Source organism: Coffea eugenioides, chromosome 11, assembly GCF_003713205.1.
Source record: "Coffea eugenioides isolate CCC68of chromosome 11, Ceug_1.0, whole genome shotgun sequence".
Classification (NCBI taxonomy): domain Eukaryota; kingdom Viridiplantae; phylum Streptophyta; class Magnoliopsida; order Gentianales; family Rubiaceae; genus Coffea; species Coffea eugenioides.
In genome coordinates this window covers 49330422-49344928 of record NC_040045.1, presented here as the reverse complement: position 1 = coordinate 49344928, position 14507 = coordinate 49330422, and the positions used below count along the sequence as shown (strand labels likewise).

Genomic DNA, 14507 nt, shown 5'->3' with positions numbered 1-14507 from the left:
TTCCTCCAAAGTGAGATTTGACCCTATTCATATTTATTTTTGCTATTAAAAATGGAATTTAATTTATTTGTACATAAAAATGATTGCATGTAAGTGATTGAAAATTGTAAGTGCTCGGTGTGGAGTGGAGCCTCCTCTCCCGGATCTCAGAGGATTAGTCAGATCCCGTAAGAATTGACCCGAACACTCCTGTGTTGACCAAAAAAAAAAAAGAGATTGAAAATTGATTGAAAAAAAATGGGATTCATTGGTGATTTCAAGTTGAAAAGTGATTGAAAATTTAGTACTAAAATTTAGAAGGGATGTAAAATTAATATTTTAAGAGTCAAAAGGTGAAAAAATTCAATGAAATGTGAGACGTTTTGAAGTATTTTGTAAGTCAGCTGATTTCTAATTTCTAAACCTCATCCTCACCATCCGTCGTCATCCGATACAATCAAAATCCATCGGCGATCGGGAAGGAGACACGAAAACATGGCGGGATTGTTAGCATGGGCGGCGGACGTGGTCGGAGCTGGAGGGCATGACAACGGGGAAGACGACAATGCTGATTCAATCCCTTTAATTTTCACTCCGGAACAGCTTACTTATGTCCAAGAATTGGACCGAAAAGCCTCTTCTCTCCGCCGTTCCATTCAAGATCTACGGCTTGGATTGCCCCCACCGGACATCTCTCAACGCCTCCCCCACCTCCATGCCCACTCCCTAGCCTCTAACGCTGCCCTCGCCCTTCAGTTAAACGCCCACTCCGCCACTAAAGAACAGGTTCATGCTTGTTTATGCTATTTTTGTGGGTGGATTTTGCCGAATAATAAATAGTAGGTCAAAATCTGAATTTTCTTTCTGGGGTGAATGCAGGTGCAATTAAGAGAATTTACTTTGCAAGAAGAAAATGCTGAGTATGAAAAGACTATAGAAAATTGCGAGAATAAGATACGGGAGAGGTTGCAGGAAGCAGATTTGCTTCAGAATAAGCTGAAGGTGAGAACTACGTTTTCAAGCTGGCATTTTATGCCCATCCCATCTATATTCATTTCGAAGCTGGCATGAAAATGGAGAATTATAATTCTTTTCTTATAATGGGCAAATTTGTTACTATTAATTTTCATTCTGAACTTGTTGTAACAACATTTTGTTATATGGAGAGACTCTTTTTTTTTTTTTGGTTTGGGTTTTCTTGGCGGTTTTTTTAGTTTATGTCCAGGGAAGGAGGGTGTAGTTGCAGGTTGCTGTTGAAATCTAGCTATTGTTGCGTGAGTTTCATCGGGTAATGGACTTGCGCAATATTTACTTTTGTTGCTTGAGTTGAAGGTGCGTCAGGTGCCAGTTAATGTGTGCTTGTGGGTGTCTCTTTAACATGTCAAGTAGGGGCGATCATGATTTGTCTCTGTTCTGCTTTTAGTCTCAAAGTATACGTTCGAGGGAACAACGTTCGGTCTTAAAGTTGCGACACTACTACTATGACTAAGCAAATGTGTCTGTTTAACATGTCAAGTAGGGGTGATCATGATTTTTCTCTGTTCTGCTTTGTACCTCAAAATATACATTAGTGGGAAGAAGGTTAGTCTTAAAGTTGCAACACTGGTACTATGACTAAGCAAATCTTGATAACAAGTCATAACTAAATTCGCACAGCCAGGCCCTTTTGTTATATCGTCCTCATTATGAGCATTGATATGAATGTCTGGGTTCTGTTTGAACAAAAAAGTTTTGGCACCTAATCATGTTCAGACAGTTAATTATATCTGTGGCTCAATGCCTGAAATGGGTTATTCCTGGTTTGCTCACAGATAAATCCTTTCCCCTTTTTTTCCTTTTCTTTCCAAAAATGATTTGCAGGAATTGGACTCAACTGAAAAGAACCTGGAATTTGAGTTACAAAGTTTGCAAGCTGCAGTTATTGCCAGTCAGTTTGAGCGGTCCAGTGAATCATCTGTAGAAACCAACAGGCTGGATGAAGATGAAGAAGCTGCAGAAGATGCAAAATCTGCGCTACTGGATAAGTTGGAGAACAAGAAAAATGAACTAGTTTGTTCTTGCTTTCCTTCCTAGAATGGCCCTTCTTTTATATATTTATTTTTAAGCTATATGATTTTACAGACTTCTGAAATCACAATATTGGTCACTGTATAAGAGTATCTTTTTAGGCTTCATTTGAAGAAATCGTTCAAGACTTGGAGAAAAAGTGGGCCAAGGTACAAGAAAATGCAGCTAAGCGACCTTCTCCAGGTATGGAACACTCAGAATATTTGGGATCATTCAACTACTCCAGTCTTAAATGCAGAATGTCAGAATATTTGGTCTTATATGAATCTTTTCATATTTCCATGTATGTTAGTGCTTATAGGGCTCATGAAGCTTTGCATTTATAGGGTACACTATCACCTCAGTGTTGAAGCTTTCCCTGTAAAGGTGAGAGCATTGTAAACAGCAGAGGTGAACAAAAGATGTTAGAGGAGGTTATTATGATAATATGTTGTTTCTGTATGTACTGCTTCACCTTTTCCAGATGATATTAGTTTTAGTCTTTTTGTGCTTGATTCATTGAGTTCTCTACCTGATCTTGTTTTTATTGCTTGTTCTCTGGCTTAAGTTGTTGGTAATGTTCACTGTACCAGCATAATATTAGCTTAAGGCATGATAGGTTAATGAATATTGTACGAAGTCCTTTATCATTTTCACTTCTCAGACTGTTGTTGTACCGACTTAACATATGAAATGTACCTACTTGATTAAACTGGAGCCACTTGTGAGCACCCTTAGAGTGAGTGTCAAAGGGGAGGAATTATTTATATGTTCATTTCTTTGCATTCCTTGCGCACTATTTGCTGCTTCTGGTCTGAAATTAACAACTTAAGAATCATAGATTAAAGTTGTATGGTCTTGAGTTTTTGCTATCATATTTTAATAGGTTCATGAAAATTTGGGAGCTGTTGTTAACTATCTTTTGTGTCATTCTACTGAACAAACTATATTGAACTTGATATGGTTTACTTCAGCTCAGCGGGAGAAAATGTTGGATAAACAACTTCATAGCCTTATTGAGCAGCTCGAGGTGAAACAGGTGAGGTTTTATGCTCCGGGAATACTGCAAAGCTTGCTATTTGTCACCTTTGCTTGTTCGCATGTGACTATGAGAGGAAATGGTTAGTTGTATTTTGCTTTTCTTTCAGGCCCAGGCAGAACGCCTTGTGAGTGAAATTCATCTAAACGAAATGGAGTTGGAAAGACTAAATGCATTATCAAGGAGCCTTGAGACCAGCGGTGCTGATGTAAATAATACAGCAAGAAATAGATTTGGCAGAATTGGTTCTGGCAAGGGACCTGCTGCTTCAGATTATATAGTTGATCCCCATCACAAGCCTCAAATTGGCGGGCGCACAGAGACTTTGCAGAGATTAATGCTGCTCAGGTCGGCATTCGTGGTTTATGTTTTAGCTCTACACATCTTGGTTTTCATTAGGCTGGCATTCTGAGTGTGTTTGTGCCTTGCCTATTGATGTTGTAAAGTATTCCGTAGTTAGCTTCCCTTCTGTAGATTTCCAGGTTGTTACACTTATAATTGTCTCGTATATTGGAGAAGTTGTATTCAGACCTTGATTCATATGCTACAAACCAAACGGATATGAATTATTGGAGCAGAACGCAGTCAGTCTGCTTTATATGTTTATTGACGTCCCTCCTGTTCATCACTCTGTGTGAAACCAGAAGTTGGAGGGAGAGGAAAAGGACAAGCAGCCCACAAATGTTTCTAATTTACTTGGAAGAAATACTCGAGATTAACTCTGTGCCTCGTTTATGGTAGAATTTGAGAAATTAGAAAGCATCCCTCTTTTTTTTATTTTATTTTAATCTTTTGATATTTCTCCATCACTTGAGGCCCGAGTCATGGAATATGGACCGATCTGCGGGCCGGCGGGCTTTGTCGGTGCAAAACCAATTAAGCCAAGGAAACCCGGTCGCTGACGCTATCAATGCTTCGCATTTGGTAATTCCCAGTGTCAGCATGGTCCAATGTGTCGGTGTTTAGTTGAAAACAATTGAAAGGCTATCCTTGGTAGTCGTGGACGCGGTCAAGTTAAACCATACAGAAGTTTCTCAAACTTCGCCCTCTGGCGCAAATGCCAACCGGTTATTTCTTCCAAGTAGTCGGTACTCGGTAATTACTTGGTTCAGATGGAAAGGAATTTTGACGTTACTCCGGCGGGTGGACGGTGCCAATTGATAACTAAAGTCAAAGAAAAAGGGGTAGAGAAAACCGAGTGATTATTTAAAGTTATTACTTAGCTGTTTCATTTTGTTAGAAGCAACCTACTTGTACAAAAATAAAGGAATATATAAATGCGAAAAAGGGTAATAATTATAGTAATCAGAATTGCATGTTATAGTTGCTGATAATTAAATTAAGCAAAAATTGGAACATGCAAAACATTTTTATTACCATAATTCTTCCTAAAAAAAAAAAGAAAGAATTTCCATGATTCCATTACATTTTTATTGACGACTTTAGGGCAAGTTTTCACCGGTTGAGCTGGCACTCCTGTGACCTATCTAATCACTAGGAAAATAGTTCCTTGGACACCAAAATCACGGGGCCGTTCTGCATACGAAGTACGGAGGACCCTGGGATTATCTCTGAAGGAATGAAGCCTCGAATCACTGATGCACTTGCCAGCCCATGTCCTGATAATCCCAAGCCTTTGATTTTGTTCATCTCATCATCTCTTCTCCTCACCACTCTTTTCTGCTTGTATAACTACTCATTTTCCCCAGGGCAGCAGGGGATTATTGTTTACTACAGTTTATTGCCTTCCAGCGGAAATGTTGGTAATTCTACCGGCACAAGTTCAAAGAGCCAATGCAATTTATTTTCTGGAGACTGGGTTCCCTGTGCCGAAGGGCCTTACTATACAAATGCCACTAACTGTGAGATGGATGATCGGCAAAACTGCATGAAATTCGGCCGGCCGGACACGGAATTTATGAAGTGGAGGTGGAAGCCTTACGAATGCGAGCTGCCCTTATTTGATGCAACCGAGTTTTTGGAACTCATGAGAGGAAAATCCATGGCCTTCATCGGTGATTCGCTCGCTAGGAACCAGCTGCAATCGTTGCTCTGCATGTTAGCCAGTGTAAGTGCTGCCGATCTCGACTGTTTGTTCTTATTTCGTCGTACTTGGTGCGTGTGGGTGGGGAGGGTTTGGGGGGAAATCAATAATTGCCTGCTTCTGTTGCTGTAACTACCACATTGTATAATCCTTCCTCCAGGTAGCCGATCCCACTATAGTAGCACATGCCCCATTTGCGAAAATTAGGCTGTGGTTCTATGCAGAATACAATTTCACATTAGCATTTTACTGGTCCTTCCATCTGGTTAGATCAGAAGATGCCGAAGTCAACGTCAACCTCACTAGGATGAATGTCTACTTGGATGAGGTTGATGAGACCTGGGCAACTCAAGTCGAGAATTTCAATTTTCTGATTATCTCCTCTGGACAGTGGTTCCTTAGGCCACTCATGTACTATGAAAAGGGAAAGCTTGTAGGTTGTTACCTCTGCAAAAAACAAAACATCACAGACCTTGATGTATTCTACGGCTACAAAATGGCCTTCAGAACATCGTTTAGGACGCTGCTGAATCTAGAGAAATTTAAAGGGATTACGTTCCTGAGGACGTTTACGCCGTCCCATTATGAGAATGGATATTGGAATGAAGGTGGGACTTGTTCCAGAACAAGGCCAACTCCAAAACATGAAATGAAGTTGAGTGACTACTTTTCGGAGCTTCATTCAACTCAAGTAGCAGAGTTAACAGCTGCAGAGACAGAAGCGAGGAAAACTAGGGGACCCAAGTTTAGGATGCTAGAAGTCACTGAAATGATGACGCTGAGGCCGGATGGTCACCCAAGTCACTATGGACATCCGGCTAGTGCAAATATCAAGAACCCGGATTGTGCCCATTGGTGCCTTCCTGGCCCCATTGATACATGGAACGAGGCCTTACTTCAAATGCTGAAGACCGAAGGGTAGGGTAGCAGTGATCCAAGCAGCATGGACAAATTCTTGAATCTCCACAGTCTAGGAGCATAAAAAAAATGAGACCTTTGCAGTTGTCGTGTCTTGCTAAAGAGGGGCATTTGCGGTTGTAACTTGTTACTAGTACAAAGTTGGGTTTGTTTATTTGCAGATAAATTATTTTATTGGTGTATGATTCCTAAAATGAATATTGTACACAGTGGAGAAGCAATTACAATTCACAAAGAGCATAATAATTCCCAAACAGAATGATTTCTACATGCAGATAAAGTCTAGTCTCCCTTTTGCTTCACAAGGATCAAGATCAAATGAACACGCATTCTCCTTCTATAAAGCGAAGATATAAACTCTCAATAATGATCGGGTGAGGTACAAATTCTTTAGTTCGGATTTTTATTGGTACACATAATATCATGTTGGAGTCGTCTTATTATACTTATCAGCTCACTGGATTCACGAATTCAGTGATGATAGTGACTATACCAGCACAATTTGCCTCCTCTTTCATGCATCTCTTCTCCATCATCTCTACTGTGAATCCACCATAAAAGATTTGTAAGAGAGTTCCCATCATCATACCCAGTCAGTTGCTTGATCTTAGCCAAAGCACCTTCTCTGTCATAAATCCCTTCCAAGGCATAGACAAACCCCTTCCACCCTTCTCCAACCCCTTCCCTTGCCAAAGCTGGCAACGTCCATTCCACGAGCTCTTTGGCATACTCAACATCCGAGAACAAAATCTCGGTTATAGGTAACAGAGGCAGCTCCTGAATTCCCAGCCTACACTCCCGCCATTCGGGTGGAGCAAACCAAAGTCCACTGTCCCTTTTGTTAGCCCACAAGACGCCAACCACTCTGTTCTCTCTAGTAAATTCGTCTCCATATAGAGCGTCGTTCTCTCTCACATGCCACCATGTTTGCGCTGACTGAATCTCTAGAGCTGCAATAGTTGATCCAATGGCAACAAGATGGGTGTCTCCATAGGCCAACCCCATCAAAGCTGCTGAATAGTATGCATTTACAGCCTCGCTTGTGCTTTCCTGATTCCTTCCATCTGCAAACTCCGTCAATCCTCCAGCCCAAGAATGCAATAACCACAAGTCAAAACACCTCAGACGTGGATAACTAGAATCTGCTCTCCTGCTTAAGTTCATGAAGTCTGCCATCATTGAGTAAGCCTGGGGCCTATACTTCTTCCCCCAAAAAGGATCAATCTTTGCAAGCACAGAAATTGCATAAATGAAATAGCCTAGATGATAATGGTGGTCATTGTAAATTCCAAACCCAAAATCAGCCCCAGAATCCAATGATCCTTGTTTAGTCACAATTCCACCCCATTTTGGATCATATAAGAACCCGTTTGCCCCAAATGTGCCATCTAACCAAGGCTCAATGGTATCCTTCAAGAACTTTTTAATAGCTGGAACCACATCAAGGTAAGACACTTCTTCGGCAATCACTGCAAATCTTGCAGCTCTAGCAATCAATTTACCATAGAAATAAGATGAAGTAGTGGATATGGAAGTTGTACTAAGGGCCTCCACATCCTTGATAAGAGCATTAACTATTTCTTCTTGCGTTTCCTCCCGAACACCTTTTATCGAATGCCAATTTACAGAGATAGGATCACTTTTCAGAAACCATGAATCTCCAACAACGCCTACCAGCTCACCATCGATGCTGTTGTACTTAAAATTATTTAAGACAGTGAGAAAGCAATCTCCACTTGAAAGAAGCTTAAGATGGAGAGGATGTGCAAGCATTAGCAAATCTCCCCATCCTCTCTTCTCCCATTTGTACTCCAAACAAAATGGCCTATTGAAAATAGCATCACCAGACAGTGGATAACAAGAACTGAATCGATCAAGAATCGCTTCCGATCTTGAATCAGAATCTGGCAATGCAGCAATCCTTATAATCCCAGTAAACACACCAGAAGTAATACTAGATATGTCATGAGTCAAGCTTATGGGTGAAGAAGCATACAATAGCCAAGTCTGATTGTTATTGAGCTTGATGGTGTACTTGGTGAGGGATGCATTAGAAGAAAAGCCAATAATAGCGTGGATGGTTGAAATTGAGAGCGCAACATTGCCCATAACGTTGCAAGTCAAGAATGGACTGCCCCTCACAAGAAAGAACCTTAAATTGCTCGAAGGATGATCCAACGTGACACTGAGGTCACTGAAGGAAGATATGATGTGGGTGGCATTAGGGTTGGGATTGTTCAAAGTAGAAATGGTGAGATCAGCATTAAAGATCTGGTAAATGAAAGCCGAGTTGTGGGATTGAGATGGGTAACAGACGGTGAGGGCAGAGACTGCAGATTTAATGAGATAAGGATGGATGTATTCAGGTTGATCACCGTTCTTGAGGACGAAATTCTGAAAGAAAGAATTCGTGGGAAGTGGGGAGGAGAGGAGGTTGGGTGAGAAGAAGGTGGAGGGATCAGGGAGAACTACAGATTGGGATTGAGGGAAGAGGAACGGTTGTGTGTGTTTCCTCTTGGGTGGTGACATGGTGAGAGATTGAGGTGGAGAAGGAGAAGCAGGCGATGGTGGGGCTGGCTCTGGTTCTGTTGGGGGAGGAGGAGGAGGGGTTTTTCTACCCTTTTTCTTGAAGGGCTTTGTGATCGCAGTCACGACCTTTCGTCTGACTTTCTTCAGCATAGGTTAAAGCTTAACCGCGTTAATTTAGTTGCTGGCAAGTTGGTCAATTGCCACTCTGGCGGATAACAATAATAATTAGTACCTTGACTTTCACTAACCGGCCCAATAGAGGAGATCGGGTGGAAACTGGAAACTTAAACGCCGGGAGTTTAGATTCAAATAGTCAACTCTCACCCCAGAGGCGGGTGTTTGGCTGTCGGCTCATGGCTGAGGTGTTTTTGCTTGCACCAGGATTCAGATCGACGAGAAGAGGAGGGGATGATGATGATGATGATGATGATTGGACTGGATTCCTTTTTGGAGGTTGCGTTGTTTACTTTACTTGTGACAAGGGAAGGGTGACAATTGCAAGATAATTTATGTAAGACCTGAAACTTGGACTTCTGCACGTTGCAAGCAAGGCATTGTTCATTGCCAGTGGGGCCTTTGAATGTTTGAGAAGAAAGAAAGAAATGATCCGTTACCAGTATTCGGACTCAACTTCTTTGTTTTTTTGGTCAATTGACAGTTTCTACGTCACTCCTATTTTATATTTTAATCTAGGGCAAATTATATTTTAGCCCCCTGTGGTTTTCGAAAAAACCACATAACCCCCCCATCGTTCAAAAAGCTATACATAAACCCCCTGTGGTTTGGGTTGAACTGGCAAATAGACGGAAAGCATCCACCGTAACGATTCGTGGGCAAAACGCGCCTGTTCTTCTGGTAGCAGTAGGAAACATACCCATATTACCCCTGACCAATTTGACGTACCCAATAAAGCCTAGATGGGTGCTCCTCATCTCTTTCCATCTTCCGAAATACTTTGTAGCTGACTTTGCACTGAATGTTGGTGAAGGAACCCAAGATAGAGAACGAAGGAAATCTGAAGGTGAGTTCTAACATCAAGGTGCAGTCTTTTCCTTTTCCTGAAATATGACTTGAATGGATTATTAATTTTTTTTCAATAAACTATAGATGTCATGCTCAAGCAGTGCTGGTGGAAGTACTGAAGATCTAAGGTACCAATACCTATTTTGTTCATGTGGGAGAAAAGCAGCGGTAAAAATTGTTGAATCTGACAAACCTTCAAAAGGAAAGCTATATTTTGTTTGTGCGACAAGAAGTTGTGAATTTTTCTCATGGTGCAATCCAACAAGGAGAATAAGACAAAATTACACTAGTGATTTGAATGTTACAAGGAGAGACATATTTAGTGGAGAGTCAAGTATTGATAGTTCAGAAGTGGAAGGCTTGCGCATGGATGGTGGTTTATATTTGAGGAAAATGAAAAACATTGAAGAAAGCTTAGGAGCCATGAAGATTTGCGTGGGTGCTTGTTTTGCTATATCTGTGCTATCATTTCTCATTTTGATGTTTAAGTGAAAATAATTCAGATGAATTGTGGCTCTAAAAGTGTTGTAAATCTGAACCTGTTGTGTTCAATGAATGAATGAATGAATCTGCTTTGGTAGTCAATTGATATAATAGGCAAACATGATTTCCAGTTGGTATGAACCTGCTTTGGTACTCACAGGCTGAACTTGGTACTCATCGAGACAGCATAGCCAAAAAGCACATACATGAGCTATCCAAAGTGGACATTTGCAATGGTTTAAAGCAAAAGAAAGTATCTCAATTAATTTAAGGGATAATTTCAGAAACCTCCCCTGAGAGTTGGACGGGTAACTAGTGTGTCAGAGAGTTGCCATAATCTCCTTAAACCCGCATGCGGGTTTAAAGAGTATTCGGATATTCTCATATGCACCTATGCAAATCGAACCAACCGGATATCTTATCCGTATCCCATTTTTTTAAATAAAAATCTTATAAATTTGAAAAATAAAATCAAATTTAGATGTATTAGGGTTTTAAAAATATTATATAAGTGATAAAAATTTTATAAATTGTAAAAATAAAATCAAATTTAAATAATTAAATGTTATATTTGCATAAGAAATAATACAATAATCATAATAATGATAATACAATAATATTGGTGTAATAAAACTGCCATTAATTTAAATATTTACTTATAATGCCCAAAGAGCCTAATTACCAATTTTTTCTTCTCGCGCTCAAATATAACATTAACCCGCATGCGAGCTAACCTTGAAATAGAAAAAACACAGAATCCCGCTTGCGGGTTTCAGTGTTATTATGCAGGCGGGATTTTAACCTGCTTGCTTGTAAACATGTACCACATTGCTCTGAAATTATCCCTTAATTTAACTACCATTATAGCTATGCGGCAAGAGTTCAAGTATAGACAAATAAGGAGCAGTAAAGGTTCAGACTAAGTTCTAAAGCAAAAAAGCACACATCAAAAGCCAATTTCCAAGATGCCTCAAGCATGGAACCAAATTCTGAAGCATTGAACCAAATTCGTATGACTTACTTAACATGGGCTCACACCACTGAACTTTGGATTCATTTGACAATATAGCTATCCAGAAGTTCATAACCAATTTTTACAAAACAAAATAAGGTACATAAGTAGCTAATCATTAAGTCCAGCAGACACCAAGATTCAACAAAAAGTGTAGCAACAACATATTAACAGTAGACACCAAGATTCAACAGAAAGTGTAGCAACAACATATTAAAAAAAAGCATTTGCAGACAAATAACTTAATTGAATTACAAACACGTTTAGCCCTCTTAGTCCTCACATTCTAGAAACACGTTTAGCTTTCTTAGCCCTCAAATTTTCCAACACACTTGCAACTGTTGGTACAAGTTTTCTGACTCTAGTTGATCTTCTAGTATCCAAAATGGGTTCAACAGCAGAAGCAGTTCTTGTAGTATCCAAAACAGGTTCAACAGGTTCATCAGTTGGTCTTCTAGTGTCCAAAACAGGTTCAACAGGTTCATCAGTTGGTCTTCTAGTTTCAAAAACTGGTTTAGCAGCAGAAGTTTCACAAGGCTGCATAAATAGATAGGTTTAAGTCAGTTAAATGCAGTAATTGCAGTAATAACCATCATCATTAATAGTACCTGTGACACTGAACCCTGTTGTGAGACAGATCCAATACTTGTATTTCCAGCATTTACAACATCTTCACCTGCATTTCCAGCATCACTAGCTCCAGCAGGCACCTATTTTAATGGTAACACATAAGGTAACAAATTAAGTACATATGACACTGATTACAAATTAACTACTACTTACCTTATAAAACTTGGACTTTGGATGGATTGGGAATTTACAAGTCCTAGAATTATGTCCTGGCCTAAAACACTTCTTACAGTGCACAACAAGTCCTTTTCTTGTAGATGTGGTGCCTCTAACTTCATCAGCTTCTCTTCTTCTCACTTTCTTGGGTCTTCCAGGTTGCTTTCTAATCTTTGGGGGATTCACCTTTTCAGCTCCTTTTGAATCTCAATAGTCTTCAGAGGGCATTGCAGCTATAGTGTAGTTATAGGTGCTCAAGTATGCTTCTTTGCTATAACAAGGATCAACATAGTGTTCAGGCTCTGATTTATCTCTTTAAATGGCAGCAATAGAATGTGAGCATGGAATCCCACTTAGTTGCCATGATCCACATGTGCATGTTCTACGACTTATATCAACAACATATACTCTAGTCCCACAATCCACTTCATACTCAGCATCCCGAGAATAATGAGCTATGCAGAACCTACTATTTAGCTTGTTCCTCTCAAGTCGTTCTTGTATGTTTGGACAAAGGTTCCCTTCATACTGTTGCATGCCTTCCCTTTTCACATTTAGCCTCTGCATGAGTTTTCTTCTTATCCACTCAAACATGGAGATGATTGTGAACTCTCTTGCTGGAAGTATGTAGGAATTAAATGACTCATTCAAATTATTAACAAGAATATCACTCTTGCATGAGGAGCTGAAATGTGACCTGGACCATAAATGTGCAGGAATCCTGTTTAACCAACCAGCTGCATTCATAGCTTCTCCCACCTTTGGATCAGCCCTTTCCAATTCAGCCATTGCTATCTTGAAGTCACGAATGTTCCCAGCAGACGCAGCTGTCCAAAAGTACTCCTTCAACTCCTTTCCCTTGAACTTCTGTTTGAAATTTTGATATATATGACGAAGGCAGTACCTATGCTCTGATTCAGGAAACACATCATCAATTGCACTGACTAATCCTTTTTGCCTATCAGATATGAATGTCCATGGAGCTCCATTTTCAGCACCAACTTCAATTTTCAACTCCATCAAAAACCATTTCCATGAGTCATATCTCTCGGCTTCCACTACAACCATTGCAATGGGAAACATGTTATCATTGCCATCCCTACCCATAGCTGTCAAAAGTTGTCCACCAAATGGACTTTTTAAAAAGCAGCCATCTAATCCAATTATTCGTCAACAACCAGCTAGAAACCCATTCTTCATTGCACTTAAACTCCAGTACATTCTTTCAAATATCCCAACCTCGTTCTCATCCAGTCTAGTCACTTGCAGGACAATATGGCTACCAGGATTCCGGATCAACAAGGTAGCAGCATAATCTCTGATGACATTATACTGTCTTATATCATCCCCTTGTAGTGCCTCTCTTGCCAATCTTTTAGCTTTATAAGCCTGTCTCATGCTTATGTCCACCATAATCTCTCTCCTCACAGTCTTGACAAATCCTTCAATAGAAGAACTTGGTTCATCTCTGAACCTGTCTAAATATTTTTTGCTCAAATATCTTGCATTTGCATGATGATTGCTGTATTCTCTTCCACACACATGCACTCCCTTTATTGATTTGATCTGAAAGGTGCTTTCATTTTGAATTGGGCTTGCCCGTATTTTCCAAGAACAACCCTTTTTGCACATGGCAATAACTTTTGCTCTTTCATTTTTTTTGTACTTCATGGTGTAGCCTTCCCTGACATTCCATTCCACAAGTGCTTCTCTAAAGGCCCGTAAGTTCTTAAATTTATCCCCAACTTTCAACTCAAAATCTGACTTTCTGAATTCAACTGCAGCATTAAAATCTCGACAACTATTACCTTTCCCATTTCTTTCATCATCTCCCCACATAGTGTCAAGCAGTTCTTCATCATCAATAGCAAATTCATTCCACTCTTCATTAGTTTTAGAACTCTCCCCTTCTTCAAATTTGTTCTTAGAAGAGCCTGGTGTTTGCAGATCCTCCATTGTATATGTCTGGTTCGCTGTTGTTGGTTCTTCATCTGTGCCTTTTGCCTGCTGCTGATTTTCTATTTCATTAGCCTTTGCTCTGTTTGCAAAAATATCCTCATCTTCTGGTCCTTCTAATCCCTCTTTCAACCACTCAGGCTCTTCTAAACTATCAGATGTAGCATCACCGTACTCATCTTCATTTTCAGGCTGTTTTTCAACTTCATCTTGCTTTTCTACAGCTTTTTCACCTTTTTTCTTTGCTGAATTAGACTCTGATTTGCTGTGCTTTTTGTTTCCAGTTAGCTTGGTCTGTCTTCTCACTGACTTCTTGACTATCTGTTTCCCCTTTTTATTTGCTAACTTTTTTGGGGTATCTTTATCAGATGCCACATTTTGTGCTCCACTATGTGGGGCATCAGTGGGGGCACTTTTACCATGACTTTTTACTCCAACTGAAGCAATTTCACTAGGCATTTCATCACGCAATTCAGCATATATGTTGATAACATCTACTCCTTCATGTGCAGTTAACATTAACTCTATTTCTTTATCTTCTTTAATTTCAGCTGCTCCAACATACAACCCACAATTTGGTATTTCAAAATATAGGTTCACATTCGAGGCATCACCATACCTACTATACAATTTACACAACATATCCCTGGACAATTTTCTTGTCTCACAATTTTTAAATATGGCTACATCGT

At 39.9% G+C, this 14507-nt stretch overlaps 3 protein-coding genes across 3 annotated transcripts; 2 read left to right on the top strand and 1 right to left on the bottom strand.

The window, feature by feature from the left end:
* The first annotated feature begins 370 nt into the window (after nucleotides 1-370).
* LOC113754364 (chromosome partition protein Smc) lies at nucleotides 371-3670 on the top strand. The gene is made up of 6 exons (XM_027298756.1): nucleotides 371-765; nucleotides 859-981; nucleotides 1840-2028; nucleotides 2148-2229; nucleotides 3000-3064; nucleotides 3174-3670. Exons 1-6 carry the CDS (start codon nucleotides 475-477, stop codon nucleotides 3474-3476), a joined length of 1053 nt encoding a protein of 350 aa, XP_027154557.1. The 5' UTR covers nucleotides 371-474; the 3' UTR covers nucleotides 3477-3670.
* Nucleotides 3671-4524: 854 nt separating this feature from the next.
* Nucleotides 4525-6195, top strand: LOC113754405 (protein trichome birefringence-like 19). Its single transcript, XM_027298807.1, has 2 exons — nucleotides 4525-5132; nucleotides 5269-6195. Exons 1-2 carry the CDS (start codon nucleotides 4644-4646, stop codon nucleotides 6028-6030), a joined length of 1251 nt encoding a protein of 416 aa, XP_027154608.1. The 5' UTR covers nucleotides 4525-4643; the 3' UTR covers nucleotides 6031-6195.
* Nucleotides 6196-6334: 139 nt separating this feature from the next.
* LOC113754404 (probable endo-1,3(4)-beta-glucanase ARB_01444) lies at nucleotides 6335-8966 on the bottom strand. Its single transcript, XM_027298806.1, has one exon. It carries the CDS (start codon nucleotides 8703-8705, stop codon nucleotides 6498-6500), a length of 2208 nt encoding a protein of 735 aa, XP_027154607.1. The 5' UTR covers nucleotides 8706-8966; the 3' UTR covers nucleotides 6335-6497.
* Nucleotides 8967-14507: the final 5541 nt, after the last annotated feature.

Excerpts from the sequence above, each read along its gene's own strand:
- LOC113754364 (XM_027298756.1), top strand. The coding sequence starts at position 475 with ATGGCGGGATTGTTAGCATGGGCGGCGGACGTGGTCGGAGCTGGAGGG. Across the intron at positions 982-1,839 it reads TGCTTCAGAATAAGCTGAAG|GAATTGGACTCAACTGAAAA; the intron begins GTGAGAACTACG and ends AATGATTTGCAG. Across the intron at positions 2,230-2,999 it reads AGCTAAGCGACCTTCTCCAG|CTCAGCGGGAGAAAATGTTG; the intron begins GTATGGAACACT and ends GGTTTACTTCAG.
- LOC113754405 (XM_027298807.1), top strand. The coding sequence starts at position 4,644 with ATGAAGCCTCGAATCACTGATGCACTTGCCAGCCCATGTCCTGATAAT. Across the intron at positions 5,133-5,268 it reads TGCTCTGCATGTTAGCCAGT|GTAGCCGATCCCACTATAGT; the intron begins GTAAGTGCTGCC and ends TCCTTCCTCCAG.
- LOC113754404 (XM_027298806.1), bottom strand. The coding sequence starts at position 8,705 with ATGCTGAAGAAAGTCAGACGAAAGGTCGTGACTGCGATCACAAAGCCC.